Raw genomic sequence first — 24366 nt, 5'->3', positions numbered from 1 at the left:
ACCCCATCTGGCTTGAACCTGTGTAGGTCTCATGTGTGCAGCCATAGTCATGTGGGTTCATAATGTGCATCAGCCCTGTTGTCTGAAGGACATGGTTTCCTTGGAACCATCCATCACCTCTGACTCTCACAATCTATCCTCTATCCAGCCCCCCTTCTGCATAGTTCTCTGACCCTGAGGGGCGGTGTTTGATGGAGTGACATCCCATTTAGAACTAAGTGTCACAAGGTCTCTCGCTCTGTCTGTCGTCCAGCTGTGTGTCTCTGTGTTGGTTCCCGTCTACTGCCAGAAGAATCTTCTGTGATGACAGCTGACTGAGACACTGCTCTCTGATGGAGAGAGTTGTTTTATTGCCTTGTTCCTAGACAGTAGTATTTGGCTTTCCACTAGGCTCTTGTTCTATACAGACTCAGGTTCTTGGCCACCCAAAGAGCGTCACACATGGGTTCCATCAGAATGTTTGGTCACTCCCACAACATTTGAGCCACTATTGTACCTCCACTAATCCATCACCAGGAAAGGAGATACCTAATGATACGGAGCCACTCTGTCAACAGCAAGTGAGGGACTTGGCTGTCTCTATGAAAAATAAGTCCCTGGCCACACCCCTGATCTTTGAGGTTTTCTCTACCTAACAATCTCAGTTCCCTTATAAAAAATTAAAACTCCACAGAACATGGCAAGAGGTTGATTTGTCTAGTTCACAACTCAATCTAAAGCCAAGCCTACTAATCCTTCTTAGTGTAGTTAACTGGTCATCTAATAATATACTTACTGGACCCACAGCACCAAGATACAGAAAGATATTTATAATTCCTTCATCCTCATAGCATATTAGATAGGATATTAGAAAGTCAAATATAGTGAACAATCAATTGTGACAGACCTAAGTCAGAATGGGATCATGCTAATGAAATAAATGCTGCCTGTGGAATCCAGGACTTGGAGAAAGCAGAGGGAGGCTGAACCTTCCTAGGAGAAGTCAACTCAAGTGACAAGTCTAGGACAGAAATAGTTTTAGCAGAATAAGGAAATAAAGGAAAGTGAATGGCGGGATAAGAAAGCCAGTGGCCTGGCACAGATGTGGATGGGGACTCTGGTCCCAGAAGCTGCTTCAGGGCTCATTGAGAAGGGTCTGCAGTGGAAGGAGGAAAAAGTGCAAAATCTTACCAGGAGCCATGAAGGAAGTGAGTCGGTGGTTCTGATCAGCATTGTGTAACACAGTTCTGGCTTGGCCCAGTAGAGTGCACCTGTTGTCCCAGATACTCAGACCAGACAGGATGGCATAGCCAAGAAGCAGAGAATGAGGAAGGGAGGAGACCAAGGAAAGCAATAACCGTGGTAGCCACTGAGAAAAGCGAGAGAAGAGTGTGGGCTGTTTCTTGGTGAGCAGTCTCAGCAAGAGGCCAGTATGACCAGAGAGAGTGTGTTTATAGAAGATCACAGTTTGGATGTCTTTGGGATGGGTACCGCCTTAGCATTTCTATTGCTCTGAAGAGACACCGTGAACGCGGCAACCCTTACAAGGAAAAAATGTACTTGGGGTAACACGCTTACAGTTCAGGGTGAACGTTCAATCCATTGTTAATCATGGCAGGGAGGGTGGCGTGTAGTCAGACATGGTGCTGTAGCTATAGCTGAGAGTCCTACATTTTGCAGGAAGACAGCTGAGACACCGGGGGGGGGGGTATCCTGAGCATAGGAAACCTCAAAACCCACCCCAATAGAGACTCCAACAAGGCCACACCCACTCCCACAAAGCCACACCTCATAATAGTGCCACTCCCTGTGAAATTATGGGGGGCAGTTACATTCAGATGACCACAGGTAACAATAAAGAAAAAGGAAGGCTTGGATATGAACCTGGGTCTCTGGCTTTGTGACTTGGACAGTTAATGTAAAGACATTTATTCGCCAAGTACCTACCTCACCCCGTCTTCCACGGAAACCTACCAGACCCTATGCACCTCACCCCATCCTCCATGAAAGGGCTCAGGATTTAAGAAGAAGGCTGGTTGGTTCCATTTGGCTGTGTAGAGTCTGAGATGCTGAACGAAAAGCGGGCTTGAGCTTTGCAGACATCTCAGGAAGGAGTTGAACTGAAGACGCTGAGAAACCAGGGGGTTCTTTTTTTCCCACCATCTGCTGTGCCCTCTCTACCCTCAGCTTTCAACTAGACACGAGTATGAAGATGAGAAGACAGGGCTCAGTCTAAAATGTGTCCACACAATTATAGTAGTAAGTACACCGAATGTACATGTCCACATACGTGGGCGGGTGCGCTCAGTGATAGGAGAATGCATCGGGCTGGTTTTCGTTACTATGATGAAATGCCTGGGAAATCTACTTCATTAAAGCCGAGAGGCTGATGAAACTCCACAGCTCTGGAATCTCCAAGTCTCGGCGGCATTGTTCAGACTCTTGCAAGGGCCCCTTGGCTTCACCACATCATGATGGGGGCCACTAAGAATCTCCCGTTCATTCTAAAGTCACTGGAATCCAACCATACAATGCCTACCCTAAAGACATAGTCCACACTAAATCTCGAAGATTCCACCTCTAAGATCCCTAGTGGTTTTAATTTTCTATAAACTTTAGTATAAGACTTTGGGGATTAAACCCTTGTGTTATTGGGAAAGGAGCTATGTTTGAGTGATGATGTTTAGACACAAGCAGAATTGGGAATGTGAAAAGAAGTAAATAAAAATACAAGAAGAGAAAGAAATGGCAAAGAAAGATCGCAGACAAAGTAAGATTCCTCCAGTGATCAAGCATATGCTATATACAGTTGATGTGGACAGTAACAAAAGGCTGATTGGGTCATTGGGCACTAGATGGGGAATCAGGAAACATAAACTCTGTGACAGTGGTTTCACAGAGTCTGTGGGAGTCATAGAAGGGTACCTCAGCTGGACCTGAAGCTGAGGCTGCAGGCAGTGTTCCCAGGGTGTGCAATATATGCACAGAGCGTGGGACAGCACATATCCAAAAAGAGGGAAGGGAGTCTGGGAACATAGACAACCACAGCATGTAGCAGGGATGCTGAAGATACGCCCAGTGTTCACAGCGAGCTGAGGTTTTGCCATGGAGAGCTGAATGCACTCCTCTAGAATGGAGTTCCAGTAGCTTCCTGTCAAGGGTCCCCAATGGTTTGCATGAGGAAGGACCTTGAACAAGGGACATGTGGGAGATGATGCAAAGAACGCCACTTAAAAGTAGAAAACCAGCCAAGAAGTTGACAAGGAAATGTCACTGGACCACTTTCCCCCACGTCCAGAGGGAGGCCTATCAAGTGCCGTTAGGCTGTGTGCAGCAGAGATCAGTTCTGGCTAATTGAAGTCAAAGGGGAATTTACTGGAAGAATACCAGGAGCTCAAAATGCTAATATGGAAAGTGAAGATAGCAGGCAGACAGGAAAGAACACACATCCAGGGGGCAAGGAGCCAGACAGTGGGGGGGGGGGATGCCTATGCAAAAGTGATCAACACTAGAGGGGACAACCATCATGGTAGGTGAGGCCTGGTGGCGGCTGCAGCTCTCCACCCTATCTGCAGAGTGTGATGTGCTCACACATTTCTGGATAGATGGGAACATAGAGACAGACATGAGGCAAGCAGTAGGGCCCAGCTAGAAACGTCAACCCCTGCCCTCTAAAGGCCTCCTTCCTCCAGCCAGGACCCTCCTCCCAGGATCCCCCAACCTCCCAAAACACAGCTACCAGTTGGGGACCAAGTGCTTACCTACACCAGCCTGTGGGAAGTGTTTGATATCCAAACTATATCAAGTGGGGTGTGATTGTGGGTCCAAAGTCAAAAACACGTGAAGACAAAGAGGGAACCAACAGGTGTTCATCTCTGAGCTAAAGTTTCCCATCCTTGAAGTGAAAAGAAAATGACCAACTCTAAAATACTATCCTTATACTAAGATTTCTTTTCATTCGTTGTGTGTATTCAGACTAAGAAAATCCTCTTGAAGAACAAACAGCCCGTGTATTTATCCACAGGACCCCACAGCACTCACTAGGTCTCTCCTAGTACCGGCAGCAGGAGGGAAAGTCTGGGGTCTGAACTCTTAAGAGAAAACAGTTCAGCTTCAAAGACATGATGAGGGGAGAGCCAGCCATCCCTGCTTCTCCCATGCTTTACATAGGAATTATGTGGGAGTCCCGGCATGGAAGGATGTAGTGTGACTATTGTCCCCATGAGACAAGCCCCGTCCATGATGGAGCTGTGTTTTCATTGGTGCAGACCATAGAGGATGGTCTGTCGCAGGTGTGTAAACCTTTTAAAAACGATTTGATCTGGTAATATAAACTCTTGCATTGGGAGATATCCCTGTTACAGGTTCTCAAGGTTGCTTGTGATGATGAACCACTGCTTTAGCAAAGGTTCCATAGAACCACAGTGGCTTCCAGAGTACAGGAGGAACAGGGTGCAAGAGAGAATGCTGAGCTTTTGGAGAACTTCTGACCACTTAATGAGGAGACAGTGCACGCACACACACACACACACACACACACACATATACACACATACCACGGAGACAATGGACATCAGGAAGAAGTCTCTTCCCGGTACACAAAAATAGAGGTGTAGTTTGCTTTTTAACCTAAAATGTACAGTCCTTGGAGAATTGTCACCTCGTGTCCCACTAGCCCAATTGGAATAGCAAATGTGTGTACTTCAAAGGCAAACAGTAGTGAAAAGGAAATGAAGAAACTGATACAATTATAAAACTTCATTTGATAAGGACACTCTGGATCGGCTACTACGTTTGGTAGTTTTGAGAATTGTGAAAGAAAAGTAAACACACACTCTTATACAAAGCAAAGAGAAAACCACCAAACTATCCTGGATTTAACCAAAGCCTTTTCAAGTGTTTTAAATCAAGTACTAGGCATTTTATAACCTCAAATCATAAGGTTTGTAATATGTTTATTATCTGGATACTAATCCTAACATTTTATAAGCATTATTTTGGAATAATTCTTTCAAATAAATATATGTTCAAATAACCTATTTACACTCACAAACACACACTTTTACAACTTATAAATTCCCAGGGTATGATAAAAAGTTCCCGATAAATATGCGCACATGCACATACATACATACATGCACATAAATGAACACACACTGACATGCACATGCATGGACAGGCAGGCATGCAAGCCACAGTCCAAACTGAATAGAGCACTAATGAATTTCCTGTAAGGATCAGTCTCGTGACTTCACTTCATAACTTCTGTGTTTCTGCCTTGTCAAAGTTAGAAAGCTAAACCACTCAGAGCTTCTGTCCATCTCCTGTTGGGCCTTCTCCCTGCCATACATGTGAGTAGTTACAAACCAGGAATAGTGACAATCCAGACCACATAGGTGACATTTATAAGTATTGTGTGTGTGTGTGTTTGTTGCATGTATGTGTCCATGTGGGCATCTGCATGGCATGAAGAGGTCAAGGTCAGGCATCTTCCTCAGTTGCTCTCCCTCTTATTTTTGAGACAGGATCTCCCACTGAACTAAAGTGTGTTGATTTGGCTAGCCTAATCCTGCTCTAAGCCCTTGCCCTGCTTTCCTCCTAAGGCTTAGGCTTATCTGGCCAAGTAAATACATGAGCAAGCCAAGAGGGTAGTTCACAGGATTATCCGGTGAACCATTTGATGGTTTTTCTAGAACTAAGTGGCAAGACAGTAGTACCTCCAGTTTCCCTATTTATAGATAAAATAAGGCAGTCATTCAGGAGGCTGCAGGCAAGGAGAATGCCATTACCCTTAGACCTTTTCTCTGGCAATATCAGCCTGTGTGTAGGACCCGGCAGGGACCACAGCTGATGGCATAAGCTACTGCCCCATTTCTCTGAAACCAAATCCAGGCATGCCATTCCTATATAATCCACTCAGCTCCCTTCCGCCTGACAAGACGGTTGCATAAGTCCTTTCCTTGCCTGGATTACGGACTTGTCATGGAGGCACAGGGGGTGATGCTATTTGAGCACCTTGGGGCATTGCTGGGTTATGGAAATCCTCTGGTTACATAAGTCACGAGTATAGGAAATAGACAAGTTGGATCCCAGGATTTCCGTGGACTGTTTACTGGGTGTTTCTGTAAAGAAGCACAGGAAGGGCCAGAACAGTGATTGGGTTGGGATTCCATCTGCAGAGGGGGCTCCAAAGAGTCGTAGAGTCCCTCCTTCACAATTAGAGGCTGGATCTATACCTATGAGCTTTGGTTCAACTATGACATACCTCAGGATGGGCCACTGATCATATACATGCATGCATGCAGAGGAATTAGGAACCTTTAAAATTCAGGGACTGCAGCAATGCATTCCTGGATCCCACCCTTCTCAAATACACACTTCTTACCCCAAGGCCGTCAGAAGCAGCTAGCCATCATGAACTAGGACTTTGCCTTTGCTGTCAAAAGAATCCCACCCTTATAGGCCCCATCAAACAAAGATTTGAAACCTCACGGACGTCCTGGAGATATCTTCTGCCAGCGTCCTCCACATCACTTTCCTTTCCCTCTTTATCCACACATGGAAACGGCACCCTTTCTGGTTGGATGAACTAATAACGTTGTCAACCTTGGGAAGCTCCAGAGTCCTTCCTTTAGAATTGACACCCGTTCTTCTGAACCTCCCTTTACAGTTTCTTTGTTTTGTTTTGTTTTGTTGTTTTGTTTTTCGAGACAGGGTTTCTCTGTGGTTTTGGTGCCTGTCCTGGAACTAGCTCTGTAGACCAGGCTGGTCTCGAACTCACAGAGATCCGCCTGCCTCTGCCTCCCAAGTGCTGGGATTAAAGGCATGCGCCACCATTAGGCGACTCTTTAGGGAAACGCCTGAGCACAGAGTCTAGGATGCAGCCCTGAGCTGATTTCTTCTCTGTCCTTTCTCCCCTATATCCAGTGTTTCTTTGATGACCTGTGCGTTCATTCACACGGTATTGCAGGCGGGCTATGGATTCAGTAAACAGCAAAGCCAAGGCCAACCCTGACACAATTTTGATATGTGTTGCTAAAGGCCTGGTTGGGCAGCGTTGCTTTCTTTCTGCAGGACGACTTTACACCCACCGTGGTAAGGGAGAGAAATGGGGCTGAGGTTGTTCTGCCTTAGTGGACGGTGTCACCNTTTAACAAACTTTCAATTGCACTAATTCTGTTCTGTATCCCTTACAAAAACAGTATTCATAGCAACATTTTTGTTACTCTCCTACAGATGGAAAAAAATGGAACCTCTAAAAGGTTCAGTGACTTGCCCAACATCACAGCTAGTGAATGAAACTTGACTTTTCACGTGGACAGTGCCACCCCAGGGAATGTGCTTTTGATTACTGCACTTGCCTCGTGATCTGCCTCAAGTTAGATTTGCTGACTGCGCATGGCTTTTCATAAATATTACAATCACAGCTCATTCCTCCTTATCCCAGAAAGACCTAGACAGGGTTCTGCTTGCAGCTGACTTTCACTACCCAATGATAAACAGGACAAGCCGGAAACTGTATGTCCGAGGCTAAGACATTGACTCTTGCCACATTGCCACCACAATGCCGCTTGAAATACTGATTCCCTCAAGCCTTTTGCATCTACCTGTCAATCGGTTTCAAGTGAGATATTTTTAAAATATGGATGGTGATCTTAACTGTGCAGAATCAGTGTAAAGGGGCATCCCACCTTCCTCCTATAAGGAAGTTGGAGCACAGAGAGAGTCTGGGCCCTTGTGACTCGTTTTCCTCCCCAGGCCTCCACGTGAGGATACGGCCATGAGAGCATCTCATCTAAACCGGTGGAGGCTCCATGTATGGGAGCTGCAGTGACCTAACAAATGAGGGTTAGCGAACTATCGTTGTAACTCCAGCTGCTTGCTTTAAATTGCCTCTCCTGACCACAGCAACTTTTTCCTAATTTCATTTTAGCGTATATATTTCCACCACCTCACGATCTACTATCTACCAGCACATGTAGAAAGAACCAGGGTGAGCCTATGACTCACATGAGGTCACGAATCTAAAATATGACTTTATTAAGGTGAAGACTATGCAGAAAAAAAAAGTCCTCTTTTTTTTCTCAAGAGATTTGCCACATACCCCTCTTGGAAATGCCTCCCTGATATACTTTGAGGCCTGAGTCTATATGCTAATAGTGCTGCTATTGCTCAAAAGGTATCTAAGATGCTTCTTTAAGGTGTCACCATCTGAGTGTGTGACATGCTTTTACCGCACTTGGTGATGGTGAGCTCCCTCCTTAGCCAGGACTTGGGTGTGGGGAATTGCTAAGTACCAGGGCCCCCTTTCTTGAACAGGTGCAGAACAAAGCTGTCTGAATGAGTATGTCTCTTGAGAAACTGCTGAAGTCAACTGATGCTGCTTTCTGGATCCATAGTCAACTGGATGAAGTAGAAGGGGAAGGGAGCTGGACCACACAGGCTATAGACAGTAGCCTAGAGGGATGAAAAGGAAGCGTCTTTATGTTATGAAGTTCTTCCCCCTAACCAAAACTATACAGTCCACCAGGAGCGCTTGATTTTCCATCCATTCCTGGACTCTTCAAGAGTTTTGCCTGAAGGAGTCACCCAGTGAATCAGGTCTGGGAGAGAGAAGCCAGCCAGGTCCCTTGTACACAACCCTTATTAGTATTAGTGTATGTGAAATGTTTTAGGGAGAGTGGTGACCAAATGAGACTTACATATACTTGTATATAGTAATGATCTTAGCTGGGCCCTTGTGGCTCCTGCCTATACTCTCAGCACTCAGAAGCAAGAGGTTAAAAAAAGGTCATGATTTGAGGCCAACCTAAACATGGCAACTTGGACTATACAAGTCTAATACAACTTGGACTATAATGTATGACTATATATTACACAATAATGTATGGACTATAATGTATAATGTAGTTAGGGTGTCTGTTGCTCTGAAGAGACACGATGACCACAGCAGCTCTTATAAAGAAAAACATTGAATTGAGGGGGTGGCTTACAGTTCAGAGGTTTAGTCCATTGTCATCATGGTGGGGAGCATGGTGACATGGTAGAGATGGAACTGGAGAAGGAGCCAAGAGAGTTCTACATCTTCTAGGGAACTGGAAGTCAACTGAGAGGAGCTAGAGCGAAAGAGACCTCAAAGCCCGCCCCCACACTAACACACTTCCTCCAACAAGACCACACCTCCTAATAGTGCCACTTTCTTGAGATTATGGGGGGGGGGGCAATCAAATTCAAACTACCACAATGACCTTGCCTCAGAAAAGAGAAGGGGAAAAGAGAGAGGGAAGAGAGATCTTCTATTATTCATGAAAAACCTCCTTACAGGCATGAGAAGAAATTAGCAGCTTGAGAGCCAGGAAAAAAGTCAATAACAGATTCAGAATGTACTCTCCTCCTGCTCCACCCCTCCAGCTACATCTCCTCTGTCTCCCTAGACAGGGCAGCTAAAGCCACTTCAGACTTCCTACTTTGTATCTGCTCCTAGAGCTGAAGTTTAACAAGACCAAAGAAAGCCGTGTGCTCCCTGAGGTCTACCCTCCCACACACGCCTACAGCTGGATTCAGGGTCTGTTCTACCGAGAGAGTTCATTACCTGACCTGGCCCTGCCTTCCAGAATCAGAGAGAGAAGCCTGGGCCCTTGCGACTCGTTTTCCTCCCCAGGCCTCCACGTGAGGGTACAGCCATGAGAACATCTCATCTAAACCAGTGACGGCTCTATGTATGGGAGCTGCAGTGACCTTACAAATGAGGGAACTCCAGCTGTTTGCTTGAAATTGCTTCCCCAGAGCACAGCCACTGTTTGCTAATTCCATCCAAACCGTCCAGTAGGAGACTGGATGCCAGGCTCTCTCCTCTGGGGAGCACAGTTTGCAGTAAGGAATGAAAGCAGCGTGGATGCTCGCCTCCATTTCCCTTCCGCCATCACAAGCCACACAGTTGTCGCTGCTCAAGACGTCTCCCCTTCTCTGCCTAAACATCCAGTTTCACTTTCCAGGCTCTGCCGACTCCCATTGTCACCTAGGGTCCAGATTAGAGACTTAATGCTGAAGAATAAGGATTATCTTTTTTTGAGCTCTTGTAAGTAACTGGACACTTGGCCAGATGTTTTTATCCCATTATATCTGGTGATGTCCAGACAGATCTGCATTTGGGAGCATCTAGGAAGCTTCAGGAAATTTGACTGCTTCTGTCCAGACACAGAAATTGAGAAATAGCCTGGAATGTAACCTGGGCGTTAGGGTTTCTTCATACACTCCTAGCTGATCCAGATGTGCAAGCAGATTTGAAAACCCCTAACTTCATCTTAGGACACTCTGGGACATGAACGGTCACCATCCCTTTTTGACAGCAGAGAACCTGAGGTTGCTTAAGCAAGTTGCAAGGCCTTCTTCCAACTTGCATCAGCCAGGTTCTACAGTCTGATTGAGCTGCAGAAATTCTTTCTGGTCGGTATGGTCTACAGGCCAAGGAACTTGTTAGAAATGCCAGTTCTGCAGACCCTCAGAATTTCTTGAGAATCACTGCAAGGAGTTCTGATATGTGCGGTAGTTTAGACTCTTCCTGTAGCCATGTCAGGATCTATTCGAGGTCAAAATGATGTATGTACTCCTAGACTTGGGAGCTATGACTCTAGCCCCAGTGATGTTGTGGCCTTAATAAGTATGGGATTATGATACAAATTGCCCTCCTAAAAAACTACCAGGAAGTTCAAGGTCCTCACATTATACTGCTTTCTGTGTTTTAAGTTTGTGAATTTTTTTTCTTTTTGGTTTTTCGAGACAGGGTTTCTCTGTGTATCTCTGATAGTTCTAGAACTCACTCTATAGACCAGACTGGCCTCAAACTCACAGAGATCTGCCTGCCTCTGCCTCCCTGAGTGCTGAGATTAAAGGCGTGTTCCACTACCTCCCAGCTTAAGTTAGCGAATTTTAAAGCCAAAGTTGACCACCCCTTGGGTGCAGGGACTGCATCCCTCCTGCAGCCCTGAGCGTGGTCATGAGCAGCCAGTGGGGCACAGTGCTTCTTGCTTGATTAATGGCCTGGTGGAACCGGCATAGGGCACCAAAGTAATCAGAGAACCCTGGAAGTAGCTCCTTCCCAGGCTGGAGACTGTTGCCATACATGATGAAGATGTGTGGGAGGCAGAGACTCTGCTAGATGCTTGGCAAGTACCTTCAGGCTGCAGGAGACAGCTGGCTTGGCACGGGATCAGATGGAGTAGCATCCAGTTGTGTGGGGCAAGGACTCCAGCAGGTGTTTTCAAAGCATTGGCTTCAACATCTCTATATGTAAAGTCAGAGCCAGGGGGTGGCTGCAGACACCCACAGTCTTCATCTCTAATGAAACATGCTTCCCTTCCTATCCCTTTTACTTTAAGCAAAAAAAATAAAAAATAACTTGACACAGGTCCAAGCAGTTAAAAAGATACTTAGAGGAACTCAATTTAGAAGGATGCTTTAGTAGGCTGAAACAGATGTGGCAAACCATTTCAAGATACTCTGGGATATGAGTTGGGGGAAACAGATTCAGAATGGTCCCTCTGCCTTTTCTGGACTCGCCCAGACAAGTACTGGTGTGCAAGATATTAGCTGCCCTGGACTCTTTGAAGAAGGAAGCACCTTCACGCTTCTGTTTTCTTAATGTGTCTGGATTGGAGCATTCTAGTGGCTCTGGGCCAGCTCCTGACCATGCGTATGCAAGGAAGCCACTGTCTCTGGGCCAGCTCCTGACCGTGCGTATGCAAGGACGCCACATCTGTCTCTGCTTAGAGAGCAGCTACACCGGTTTGCCCACAGTGTGGCTGCAATGGGAGCCCTTAATTTGGAGCTACCCCACATAAGCTGGACATGATCTAACCTCGAGGTCCCTCCCTCCCTCCTGCCTCCACATGAGAGCATCCTGCTGCATCCCATCTTGCAGAGATGCAGAGCTCTGGAAAACTGCAGTGGAGCTAGGTCAGATCTCAGATGCAGTCTGAACTGGCACATGGGCGCTATCCAGAAGGGAAACTCTGGACCCTCTGTCCATGCTGGCAGGTTTTAGCTCCTTGACCTCAAGGCACTGAAGGCCCCGTGTTCATATTTGTTAAAAATGCTTAGGCCGAGAAGGAAAGGGAGTCAATAGTAGGTGAACATGCAGCCATGCCACAAACTGTCTCACACCTATTGCACCTGAAGTTTGTCAACCATGATACACCAGATAAGGTAAAAGATCCCTGGTTACAGTACAGGTTGCAGGTGCATCGTTGTGTGTGTGTATTTTTTTGCACTTTCTGGAGGGGGGCCTTTTTAGTTGTATTGAATTGAGTTACTCCATTTTAAAAGCATTCGTGCATACTGTATTTGTATTTTTATCCACTACCTTCTGCTTGCATCTTCGAAGTCACAGAAACATTAAAGCAAGGCCTTCAGCACAGAGGAGAGTTGAGTGTGTGCTGTACAGGCACTCCTGATATGGATAGTCTATAAATGAAGTATGGTCACCCTCAGGTCAGATAACTCTACATAGACACTGTCTGATCAGATCGGCTTTGCATCTAAAGGAAGAAAATCGCTCTCTTTTAATCTTGGGTATTATAGATTTTGCTTGGCTACTCATGATGGATATTTGTGAGATCTTGTAGATACCACCTTTAATAATGTCACAGATAGCTTTTTCCAGACAAAGGCTATACAGGGAGGTCCCCGAGGGGATTGGAAACAGTATGAGGTCAAACCCATCTTTGCCCTATGCTTCCCTTGCCTCAAACTCTGATGTGTATTTCAACTAAGTTTAGTAAGGATTATCTTACAGAAAGTTCCAAGAGTTTAAAGGCAGCTAGACTCCTAGCCAGCCACGAGCAACACTACAAACGTTAGCGTGACACGGATGTTTGTCATTCTGAAAGAGTCTTCTCAGCCCATAATCCTTTCTGAAAATGCTCACTGCCTGGCATTTTCCTCCTCATGCTGATTCTATGCCTGCCTCGCTACTGTACATTTATCGTGTATAAGATGTGACCTCCAGGTGCTACAGGAGCAAAGACATAAGCAAAATAGCCCCTTTCCTGCTGGCCAGTAATAGCTAGGTGCCAAGTTTTGTATGAAACTACCAAATACGCTCCTTGGGAATCAAAGAGAGTTTAAATATATGGAGACAAACTTGGGGTGCGTCTAACACGTGCATTGAAGGATGGGGGGTATCTCCTGGAAAGAAATGAATGAGAGAGGATGTTCTAATCAGAAGGGATGGTTGTGGATCACAGAGGAAATCCTTGTTTGGAGGAAATTTAAGGTAAATGTATGTCCTTGAACCTGAAATAGAAAATCAAACTGACAGTCGTAGATTGAACTGAAAATGCAAGTTGTAGCCAGTTTTCAAATCCACTCAACACCCCAGATGAGAGACTGTCTAGTAGTAACTCTCCGGAACAGTGCTGGAAAGCAACGAGTTTGCCACAGCACACGTCAGTGTGCGGGGCTCCACTTGCGAGGTGGCCTCTGGATCTTGCCTGGGTAGGACACCTGCACCAGATGATCCCTGTAGCAAGTTGAGATTGTGGCAGAGGAAATATAAGGGGCGGAAATTATGTGTGGGAGGTGTTCCAAAGACGTGATGAAATTTCATGGAGCCATACAGGAAAAAATGAAATCGTCACATCTGCGAGGAAATGAATGCAACTGGAGATCTTGGTGTTAAGTGAAGCGAGCCAAACTCAGAAAGACAAATTCCGTGTTTTCTCATGTATGTGGGACTTAGATTTGTAAATCACACATCTGTGTGTATATATTCGTGTGTGGAGGTGTGTGGGGGTGGGGGGGTGATGAAATAAGAAAGGAACCACGAGGAGGAGGAGATCCTGTAACATGAGGGGGCTGGCTTGTTGGGGTTAATGTCCCACCTGGTACCCCACAGCCGGCAAGCCCCAAAGAAAATCACACAGAGATCTCCATAAGTTATGAAACTGATTGGTCCATTAGCTCAGGCTACTTATTAGCTCTTGTAGCTTATATTAACCCATTATTCTTATCTATGTCAGCCACGTGGCTCAGTACCTTTCTCAGAGGGGCAGCTGACATGTTGCTTCTTTGGTGGTCTGGGCTGGAATGGGGGGGGGGGAATGGGCTTCCTCCTTCCCAGCATTCTCCTGTTCTCATCACCCTGCCTCTACTTCCTGCCTGGCCAATCAGCATTTTATTAAAATACCTGATTGACAGAATACAGACAATTCTCCCGCACCAAGATCCTGAAGGAAGTAGGCAGTAGAGAGGGCATTGGAATACATGTCATAAGAAAGAAGAATGGGTGCTAATGCGGGGGGGGAGGGAGGAGATAGAGAGCCAGCCCCCAAATGGGCAAGGAATATGGAGGAGGGATACAGATGAACAAAGCACAAAGGCATGTATGAAGGTATCACAATGAAACCCCCTACTTGGTGTCCTAGTCTGAAACTAGCTTTAGAAAGAGAGACAGTCCTTTGTGACTGTAAACCACAGTGACAAGAATCTGTCAGTCTTAGAACTCGTTACAAAGCTACTTTCCTCTCCAGGCAAAGTCGTTTTATCTTTAGTATTGAATCTGATTTTCCCTCAGTCCTCCCCAAAAAAGCCTTAGTCCCTTTCTGAAACTGAACTTTCAAAGAGAGTAAAATGTGCAAACTTCCCCTTGTTTGTTTTTTCCATTCCCTGAGAAGTTGGGGAATGAATGCTTTCTATAATGGGATAATAACCACGTTTTGTTAACTCTAGACCATGTCCCTAAATTTCAGTCTTCTTGTGACTTCTGTTTCCTTTCTTTGGGAACCCAGGAGTGGAGGAGAGTAGTTGATGCTAAAAACAGTCACAAACAAACTTGCTTTGGGGCTATGCAACCAGCTCGTGCATACAGATTTATCCTGTAAACCATAGTGTGACCCCTTTCATTGCAGGAACTAAATAAAAACCTAAACCCATCATTTCCTTCGGGTTTCTTGTAGGTAAAATGCTGCAAGTACTGGCCAGACGACACTGAGATCTACAAAGACATTAAAGTGACTCTAATAGATACAGAGCTGCTGGCAGAATACGTGATAAGAACATTTGCTGTGGAAAAGGTAAGTGGGCAAAAGCCGGAGCGAGCTGAGCCCTGGACGCAGGTAGGCTCCGGTAGTTTCTCAGGACCGCACCTTGCCCTCTGATTCTCTAAGGGCTCGGCTCCACCCATAATGTCAGCCATTCCCATTTCACAGCAGTCTGTACTTTGCAACTAAACACAAAGATAATGTCGACCACGCGGCTATTTTTCACCTTAACCTGGCTGAGCCCTGTCTGCCCTTTTCTCTTTCTTGATTCATAAATCAAAGTCTCGTGAATTGAGATAAATGCCCTTCCAGCTTGGTGAGTCTATCCTGCGTTGAAAGTCCACTTGGGTTTCCCAGGGCTGCCTTGGCCTAAGTGCCGAGGTTAGAGGTCCTAACTGCTCCTCGAATACCTCACCTCCTTCAGGCTTTCTCAGGCCCAAAGTTGAAAAGAGACTCAAGGGTTCTCTGAGCGGCAGGGAGCTCCCTGGAAGGCCACATGGGCTCCATCGTTCACTGCAGTCTTGCATGAACCGGTCCCTCCGTCTTCACTTCCACGTCCGTCCCAGGCCGGGGCGAATGCTGCGCATTGGTTCTACCCCACCTCATCCCGCACGCATGGATAGGGCTGCTTCTCTGGGAAGCGCCGTAACAGGGAATCTCCTTATTCCCCCCTCTTTCTGCTGACATAGGGAGGGGCCGGAGGTGAAGCCAACGGCAGTGGCAGTCCGTCCAGAGAAGTGCCACAGGTATGCTGTGGGGAAGGCGGAGATGATGTAACTGACAGACATTCTGCTCCCTTGGAGGCCCACAGGCTGTCCTGTGCAGAGCAGCCTGTTCTGCAGGACTCAGCTGTGCACAGCCGCTGCTCTGGGCTTGGCAAATGGTCATGAATTTGTTCTGCTCTGGCTCATAAAGTGGTAGTAGACCCCTTAGAGGGGTGGGTCAGGCCAGGCTGGTGGCCACTTGGCTCCTGGCCCTCCTCCTGACCCTGTGTTGTCGCTGGATCTAAATGCACGTTTTTAGAAGAACCAGGGCGTCTCTGGGAAATGAGGAAACCGCACAATCTGCTTATCGTCTAATTCACTCTGACGACTACAACTGTCGCCCCTAGTTTGCAAATCCCAATGTTTGACAGTCTCCCGAAGCTGAGAAGGCTTCAGTTTATTTTTATCTGTTTCTCCTACTACCTAGCTTCTTTTTCCAATACCCGTCCTTTAAAAAAAAAAAAAAGTAAGTAACTGGGAGACTCGGGGACTTCAAAGACTGTGAAGTTCTGGCTGACTCTTCTTCGAGTTCTAAAGCTCACACTTTGATGTCGATATTTTTCCTTCTGCAGCAAGGCTGTGCAAGAAAAGCACTTGCAGGATTTTTGTAAGGCTCTTGGCAAGAGCACTCATGAATAACGGCATTAAAACAGCAATAAAAGACCCTTGGCATTTTTTTTTTCTTAAGCCACTGCTTAAACGCGAAGTTCTCTGAGCAATAGTCAGCGGCTCTCTAACAAGCTGAAAATGAATCCTAGTTGCTAAAGGGAGGGTTGGTTTGTTTCTTTGCTCTGTTTTTAACCTTTTGTTGTCTCCGATAACTTCCCTGCTACGTGAAGTTCCTCAGACAGGCTGCTAGTTCAGTCCTGAGGCAACAGTGAGGAGATAGTGCAGGGAGGGGAAGGGGGAGGAGCTTGCAAAAGCATTGGAAGAATCAAAATGTTGCTTTAATTATTTTCAGACTGGGCTCTTGGAGTCATTAAGAAAACCCTATGGTTTAACTCCTGCAGAACACTTCTTGGACTTTGGAACTTTCTCATCCAAAGCAAAAGAAAGGAAAGTGGTTAGACTTGGGCTTTAGGTTTCTGCAGATTTGTTTTGAGAGCAAGAGACCTAAAGGTGGAAAAATAGATTCGGGCTCTACTACAAAGCAACCAAACAGCAGTAGCCCGGAGTAGATAAACTCAAAAGACTGGCGCAGTGGTGGGATTAGTTGAAGGCCAAGGGCACAGAGGCCAGATAACCTGGAGTTCTGATGCCAAACGACAAGGAAAATGTGACCTAGTTCTGAGATGGGGGAGAGGGAGGAAGAGGGAGGAAGGTCAGGAGGGAGAGGGGAAGGAATGTGTGTATGAACGTGAGAATCCTTTCCCCTTCCTCTGCCATGTTGTTCTTCCCTGAAGAGGGAAGGGATGGCGGCTGCTCATTCGGGATAACGGCCAATTTTCTGTATCCATTCCATTGGTTCAACTGTCAGACTCGGTTGGAAACACCCTTGCAAACCTATCAAGAAATACTGTTTTTATTGGGTGTCTGTATCACCCTTAATCCTGTCAAACAGGCACCTAAATGAACCCGCGCATTTGACAAACGCCTGTTTATGATTCAAGACCCAGATCAATTGTTCCTTCCTCTGTGAACACATCTGCATCCGACGGTCCCCTTTTCTTTCCCACGTCTCGAATCATTCTAGATAGCACACAATATCCATCCTGTCAGAAGGGCAACTCTGAGGCCCCCATGGACCCAGACCTTGTCTGTTTCAGCAGAATAGAAGCTGGAGGTGACAACCACATCCTCTGTGCCTGCAAGACACCCTGAGACCCTGAGAAAGACACTTCATGTGTGTGTCTTTAAGATGAGGCATCTACTTCATGATTCAGCCCCTCACTCCACAGACATAAACCTACTTTGGGATAGGCACAGCAGTCTGAATGGAAACCTTAAATGATTTACACTCCTTTATACGCCATTCATGCGTTTCCAATGAAAACTAAAGAAATAATGCAGTTAACCTCCAGCTGGGAAATACTTAGGCTATGACTGCTGATTGCCCCTGCCTGTTTCCCCGGGAGAATCGGTTGTTCGTGTACAAGAAGGGACGCTGTATCAGAAGCAATTTCCTTTGCCAATCCTGACAGCCATCAGCAGATCAGGAAGTGGGACTTGGTGGTGGGAACAGATTTTTCTGGATCCTTAACACTAGCATGTGTCTTTCTGTGAACAGGCGTCATGAAGCCCCGAGTTGGGCGCCCATCTCATAAAGGATGTCACACTGGGGGTGCCATTGAGCATAGGAAGATCCCATCCCCCATCCCTTGGAGGACATAAGCATTTATTGCTAAAGCTGTCCTGGTTAGGATCACCACTGGCCAAATCTTTGTACATAATGCCAGGGCAGCTAGCTCTCTAAAGGTTGGAAGGGGGACGGTGGTTTGACTGTCTCCTAATTGGGGGGACATGGGAGCTGGCTAAATGCTATTGTTTTTAGGTGGTGAGGAAATTTGGCTTTTAACTACCTAGTGTCATTATTCTGGGATCCTGGAGCCTTTTTAGTTCATTTGCACCGTGAGTTGCTGTGTGTTTGCTTCTTTACTGTTCAGACTCCAGTAAACAATAGGATTTTCACAGACAATAGAGCTTTGGCATTGGGTGTATCACTATATGAAAGATACAGTAACATACCGATAGCAAATACCAAATGAGCTTTATTTTAAATATTTTATATACCAAATGAGTCTTATTTTAAATTATGGACTCATGTCTCCCACCCTTTCCCAGCCCATAATAATACATAACTAAACATTTGCGAATGATTAGTAGAGAATCTGGTAAGGCCTGTTCATCTGTAAGATGTAATAAAAGCAAAGTCCACATGGAGGGAAACAGTAAAGCCAGTGGGTTCAAGATTTACTTCTAGTCTCGGTTTTAAAGGTAATTTCTGTTCCTGTTCTCCAAGCAGACTTTGGGACTAGGTGATGGCTCTTTGGGTAAGGGGTCTTGCTGTGTAAGCAAGAGCCTGAGTTCAGCTCCCCATCATCCATAGCAAATTGTGTGTTTGTAGCCTCATCATTGAGAGAACAGAGACAGGCAGAGCCTTGAGCTCACTGGCCATCCAAAGAAACTGGACCATTGAGGTTCAGGGTCAGTGAGAAACCCTATGTCTAAAAAAAAGGTGGAGAGTGAGCAATAGAGGAAATACCTAATGTTCTTGTCTGGCCTCCATGTATGTGTGCTTGCCTCTGCATGGTTACTTACAACTGTCCTGAGCTCCAGTCCCAGGAGATCCTGTGCCCTGTGACCTCTGTGAGCACCAGGCATGCATGCAGTGCACTCAGATGCATTCAGGCAAAGCACTCCTACACATTAAAAAAAAAAATGAAAATAAAAAGAGCAAATTGAAAGCCAAAATAAGCATGACATCTCTTCCCTTCCTGCGCTCCTTCAGTCAGTTCAGGTTCAGGCAGTGCCCCGTCTTCAACCCTCTGGCCAGGCAGAAGAATCCAGTCAAAGCACTTCTTGATCCTCGTGTTTTCTGACACGCCTGCTTCCACAGAGGAAATGCCCCTTGAGACAGGACGAGGCACCGTCATAGTTCTGGAACTCTGGCACCTTGACACTTGAAGGATTCATAGAATGAGCTACACCTAACTGTGCCACAGATGAAAACAGATATGCTGGTCTGTCTGTTTGAGAAGGGATTCTTATTTATGCTCTCAGCAAACACTGCTAAACCCTGGCTGTGTGTGTGTGTGTGTGTGTGTGTGTGTGTGTGTGTGTGTGTGTGTGTGGTGTGTGCTCCGTGTGAGTACCTGGAGCCAGGACAGGAGTCTTAACATCCCAGTAGCTGCTAGTGAAAAGCTTTTTAACGCAGTCTGCTTTGTAAGAAAGGACATTTTGGGGGGAACCAAAATGACCCATTCATCTCCAGGAGTTGCATGTGTAAATTAGCGTGACCCCAAACATCACCTCCCCTTTCATACCTGTAAACAGCTCAATGTTATAAGGCTTCCAAATTGGGTATAACAAATGGCCTTCTGCCCCAGGGTTCTGTTGTTTCTGCCCTAGGCTTGCCTAGGGGTGATTTGTGCCCACGTTCACTTGCTTATCATCACTTTCTCTGTGTTCTCCTCCCGTTGTGCCTGGCCCTTGGACTACAGAGGGGCATCCATGAAATCCGAGAGATCAGACAGTTTCACTTCACGGGTTGGCCGGATCACGGGGTCCCCTACCACGCCACTGGTCTGCTTGGATTTGTCCGGCAGGTCAAATCCAAGAGTCCACCTAATGCCGGCCCGTTGGTGGTACACTGCAGGTAAGGAGAGCTGCCGGCGCCTGCTTGTGGAGGAGCCATGAAACATTTATGGGTACAGGGTTTCACAGAGAGGCTGATGAAAATGTTCTAGTTCTAACTGGATCAAGTTGTTTTAAATGTGCCTAATGCCTAAGCCGCAGACCTTCTAGTGGCTTAACGATTTTAAGAAGTAGGAGCGCCGTGATGGTCCTTTTCCTCTGCTGAAAGCCGCTTCTTCCCGCGCAGCGCTGGTGCAGGGAGGACGGGCTGCTTCATAGTCATCGACATCATGTTGGACATGGCAGAAAGGGAAGGAGTGGTGGACATCTACAACTGTGTCAGAGAGCTTCGATCCAGGAGAGTCAACATGGTGCAGACGGAGGTACTGCAGCTGCCCTTTAGCCCGTGGCTTAGTCCCCACTGTCCTGTATACCCCCCTGCTTGGGCAAAAGAAGCCTGCCAACTGTTTCTACCATACCCTAGCAGAAAAGTGCTGTACCTGCCAACTTCTGATTCCCTCATGCTGCCCACACTCCCCGCATCCTCCCTCCCTCCCTGTCTTCTCCCTCCTTCCCCTTCTCCCTCTCTCCCCCTGCCTCCTCCCTCCCTCCGCCTGCCTCCTCCCTTCCTTCTTCCTTCTTTTGCCCGTTCTTTCAAAAACAAACAAACAAAAAAGGACTTTTCAACTTGCAGATTCTGGTGCCAGGAGTTTTCCAGGTACTGGGATCTGTAGCCATCAACCTAAATTCGCACAGCCGTCCCTGCCAAGGGACTCAGAAGAGCCTCTATATTAAGCATCCTAGGTCCCAACACTGTTCCTGTTCAGTCTGTCCTGTAAACTAGCTGAGCAGCAGAGCAGGGCAGCTCCTGAGAATAGCAAGGTTTCTGCCAGGAAGTTTCAGGGATTTATTCTCTTTCAGACATTAGAAGACGACCAGCCTGCTAGCCCGAAATAGTTCTTCCCTGTCACCTGGCATCAGGGGATTTTGCCAAACTTGTAGGAGTACTCTGTACCATTTAGCAACTCTTAACATTGAAATGCAAGGTCTATTAAGAATGAACACTTCGAAAACTTACACCCTGGACCTAGGACCCAGGACCTAGAGCCCACGGAGGATCACTAAAGCAGAATGAAGAACACATGAGTATCCTTTATGTTTAGGTTATACAGGAACGTTTACAAATCCCCTGGTAATTTTTAACAAGCGCGGGAATTCTAGAAGGCAAGGATGCTGCCTTCTGTTTCTCTTTTCTTTAGACTAGGGGCATATTTTAAAATCTCATGGTAATCAACGCTTTCATATTTAACATGCTTTAACAATTGATCAAGAGTTGAAACTCACATCTTCTCACTTTACCTTCCTTTTCCAAAATGTATAGAAATTAATGATAGAAAAAAAAAAGCCTTTGAGGGGCTGGAGAGATGGCTCAGAGGTTAAGAGCATTGCCTGCTCTTCCAAAGGTCCTGAGTTCAATTCCCCAGCAACCACACGGTGGCTCACAACCATCTGGAATGGGGTCAGGTGCCCTCTTCTGGCCTGCAGGCATACAGACAGAATATTGTATACATAATAAATAAAAAAAATATTTTTTTAAAGAAAGAACGCCTTTGACATTTCATACAATTAAAGATCAATAATAAACACGGTGAAAATTAATTCTAGGAAAAGTCTCTGCCAAGTCTCAATTAGAGGAATAATTGTTCCATTTGTGTATTGACATGGCAATAGGGGGGCCAAATCCAGGGGCTTGCACATGGGAGGCAAGTGCTCCGTCACAGAGTTGCACCCCATGTTTTAGAGAGCTCATCTTTTAACTGTAGACTATACACATGTAAAAGAGCCGTGTTCTGGACTTATTAGAATTATCGGCATCACTAATTAATGGTTCAGAATAAGTCATTCCTAATAGTCCTAACTGTCTTCAGAGCCAAGTCAAGGTTTCCTGGACCATTTTTCATATCGTGAACTCGATTAGGAAATTCTCCCATCATCAGCCGAATTATGCTCAGTCCTCGTCTGAGATACTGAGTTCCGAATCTGAGGTATCAGAATTAGAGAGGTGTTTCAGCCACTGTCCCACGTGCTGTGATCAGTCTGTGTAATGTTCTTCATGAAGCTAGTCTGCTTCCTCCTATTCTTGATCAAGTGGCATGCCAGCTGTCGGAAACAGGGTTAGGACATGAGACAACCTCGCCTCCTATCCCCAGGGCCTTTATGATGCTTGTTCCTCTCTGCCATGGCTGCATTGCCCTGGCATCTTGAGGAAATAGGGCTGACAACACACTTCCTTCCTTCCTTCTCTGGCTCTCTGGGTTCACCGAGTTCTTCATCACTGACTTCGTCCATCTGCTTCTTCAGGAGCAGTACGTGTTTATCCATGATGCGATCCTGGAAGCCTGTCTCTGTGGAGACACCTCCATCCCTGCTTCCCAAATCAGGTCTCTGTATTACGACATGAACAAATTGGACCCACAGACAAACTCAAGCCAAATTAAAGAGGAATTCCGGGTAAGTGGCGAATCCAAGTGGGAGGGGCTGGGAGGCCGTCCTCTTTAGGGAGACTCTCTTCTGCACTTCAGGACTGGTGGCACTGGGGGCTGGGACTTTCCTGCGGTGCTGTCTGGTAGCGTGTTTAACTGCACTCCTGGGCTCCGCTCCCTAAATATCTGTAGCAGCACCAGGCTGAACACCCTCAGGGCTAGAATTACTTGGCTTCGAGTCATTAGTCTGGCAGAGCCATTTGCATTTCAAGTAACCAGCAACTGGTTCTGAGATCCAGGACACCTGGTTTATAGTGTAGCTAAGCGTGGGTACAATCCGTCTATGGGAATCGTCTTTAAGGATGCTCAGTGTACCTAGGTCTTCATTCAGGTAAAAGTCAGATCCAGGTTTTATCTACCTGTACCTAACTTGAGGCCGGCCAGCTCTCTCCCAATTTCTTGCCTCCCAGATCTTCAGTTGCCCCGCTCTAGTTAGAGTGGACGATGCTGTATGCTATGGATGTACAAGGTCACTCGCCTCTGCCTCTGCCTCCTATGGCTGATAGGCCATGTATGGAGACAAAACCCAAGGAGGAAAGAGAGATGGAGCTGGTAGAATTCAAGGTGTGGGGGGGGGGTGACTAGCTTGCAGGCAGCTGAGCATGAGACCAAGCCTTCCTCCTGCCTCGTTCGTCTTTTTAAAGGAATTAGTTTACCCATACAGCCTTCCTAGAACATTTTATCAACCCCCACACTCCCTCAGGAGTTTCTCAATTGTGTCTCATTTTCTCAGTTGGCACATTGTAGCTGCACATGTTTATGGGGTGCAATGCCGTGTTTTCATACATGTATTCCTACCGTCGAGTCATAAGGAAGCATGGAATCAGCCACCCTGGGTGAGCTGACTGGAGCTGCATGTCCCGCCCCTCCCATTCATCCTACAGACTCTCAACATGGTGACTCCCACCCTGCGAGTGGAGGACTGCAGCATCGCGCTCCTGCCCCGGAACCACGAGAAAAACCGCTGCATGGACATCCTGCCTCCGGACCGCTGCCTGCCCTTCCTCATCACCATCGACGGCGAGAGCAGCAACTACATCAACGCAGCCCTGATGGACGTAAGCCCTTCCGGAGGGACAGACAGAATATGTGTGTCCTTGAGGCGGAGCCCTCTGACCTTTTAAAAGGCCAGCTATTTTTTTTTTCCAACAACTACAGGAATAGATCTCGCATTCCAGGTGTGGCTCGGTGTGAGGCAGAGGTTCCTCCTGCTCAAGCACTCAGAACTGAAGCCCCACCTAAGCTACGCTGTCAGGGTGTTAGCCTGCTGGCCAGTAGAGCAAGAGGCAGCTCTTCTGTCCTTTGGCAGGGAGAGGGGCTATGGTGATTGACAGCTTTGTTTTGTTCCCCTTCTTCCTAATTCAGGCCGCAGTTAACATGGGAAGAAAGCACAACTCATTGCCTCCTGCCGGTCTGTTTGCTTCTTGCTGTTCAGCTGACAAGAGAGCAAATGGGCATTTTCAGTGCTAGTGTGGAAGTTTAATTCTGTTGGGGTGACACCGTAAAGGGGGCTTGAGCTTGTTTCAAACTCCTGGCGCCGACAAAAGCCTGCACATCTTTTATGGCAGGGATAAGTAACACTGTCGCCCAGATTCATGACAAGCAAACAGGCTTTGGAAAAATCAGAACTACTTTCATTGAACTTGGTTTTTAAAGTAAACGGAAACTTTCTCCACTAAAGTTTTTAATATGAAGAACCAATATGGCCCGTCAGAAATATTAAATGAAAATGTGAAGAAATGACTATGA

General features: G+C 46.5%; 1 protein-coding gene across 2 annotated transcripts in view; it reads left to right on the top strand.

Moving 5' to 3' along the window:
• Ptprm (protein tyrosine phosphatase receptor type M) overlaps positions 1 to 24366 on the top strand; it is a 669075-nt gene that overhangs the window by 623433 nt on the left and 21276 nt on the right. The window contains exons 22-27 of one of the 2 annotated variants that reach the window (XM_050166204.1): positions 14934 to 15050; positions 15707 to 15763; positions 19942 to 20096; positions 20322 to 20457; positions 22436 to 22585; positions 23502 to 23675. In XM_050166204.1, the coding sequence (XP_050022161.1) occupies positions 14934 to 15050; positions 15707 to 15763; positions 19942 to 20096; positions 20322 to 20457; positions 22436 to 22585; positions 23502 to 23675 (789 nt within the window). The remainder of the gene's footprint in view (positions 1 to 14933; positions 15051 to 15706; positions 15764 to 19941; positions 20097 to 20321; positions 20458 to 22435; positions 22586 to 23501; positions 23676 to 24366) is intronic. The other variant, XM_050166205.1, reaches the window with a different exon arrangement.

This window comes from Alexandromys fortis, unplaced genomic scaffold (genome assembly GCF_014885135.2).
Source record: "Alexandromys fortis isolate MF-2015 unplaced genomic scaffold, M_Fortis_MF-2015_v1.1 scaffold_143, whole genome shotgun sequence".
NCBI classification, from domain to species: domain Eukaryota; kingdom Metazoa; phylum Chordata; class Mammalia; order Rodentia; family Cricetidae; genus Alexandromys; species Alexandromys fortis.
This window is presented reverse-complemented; position numbering and strand designations above follow the sequence as displayed.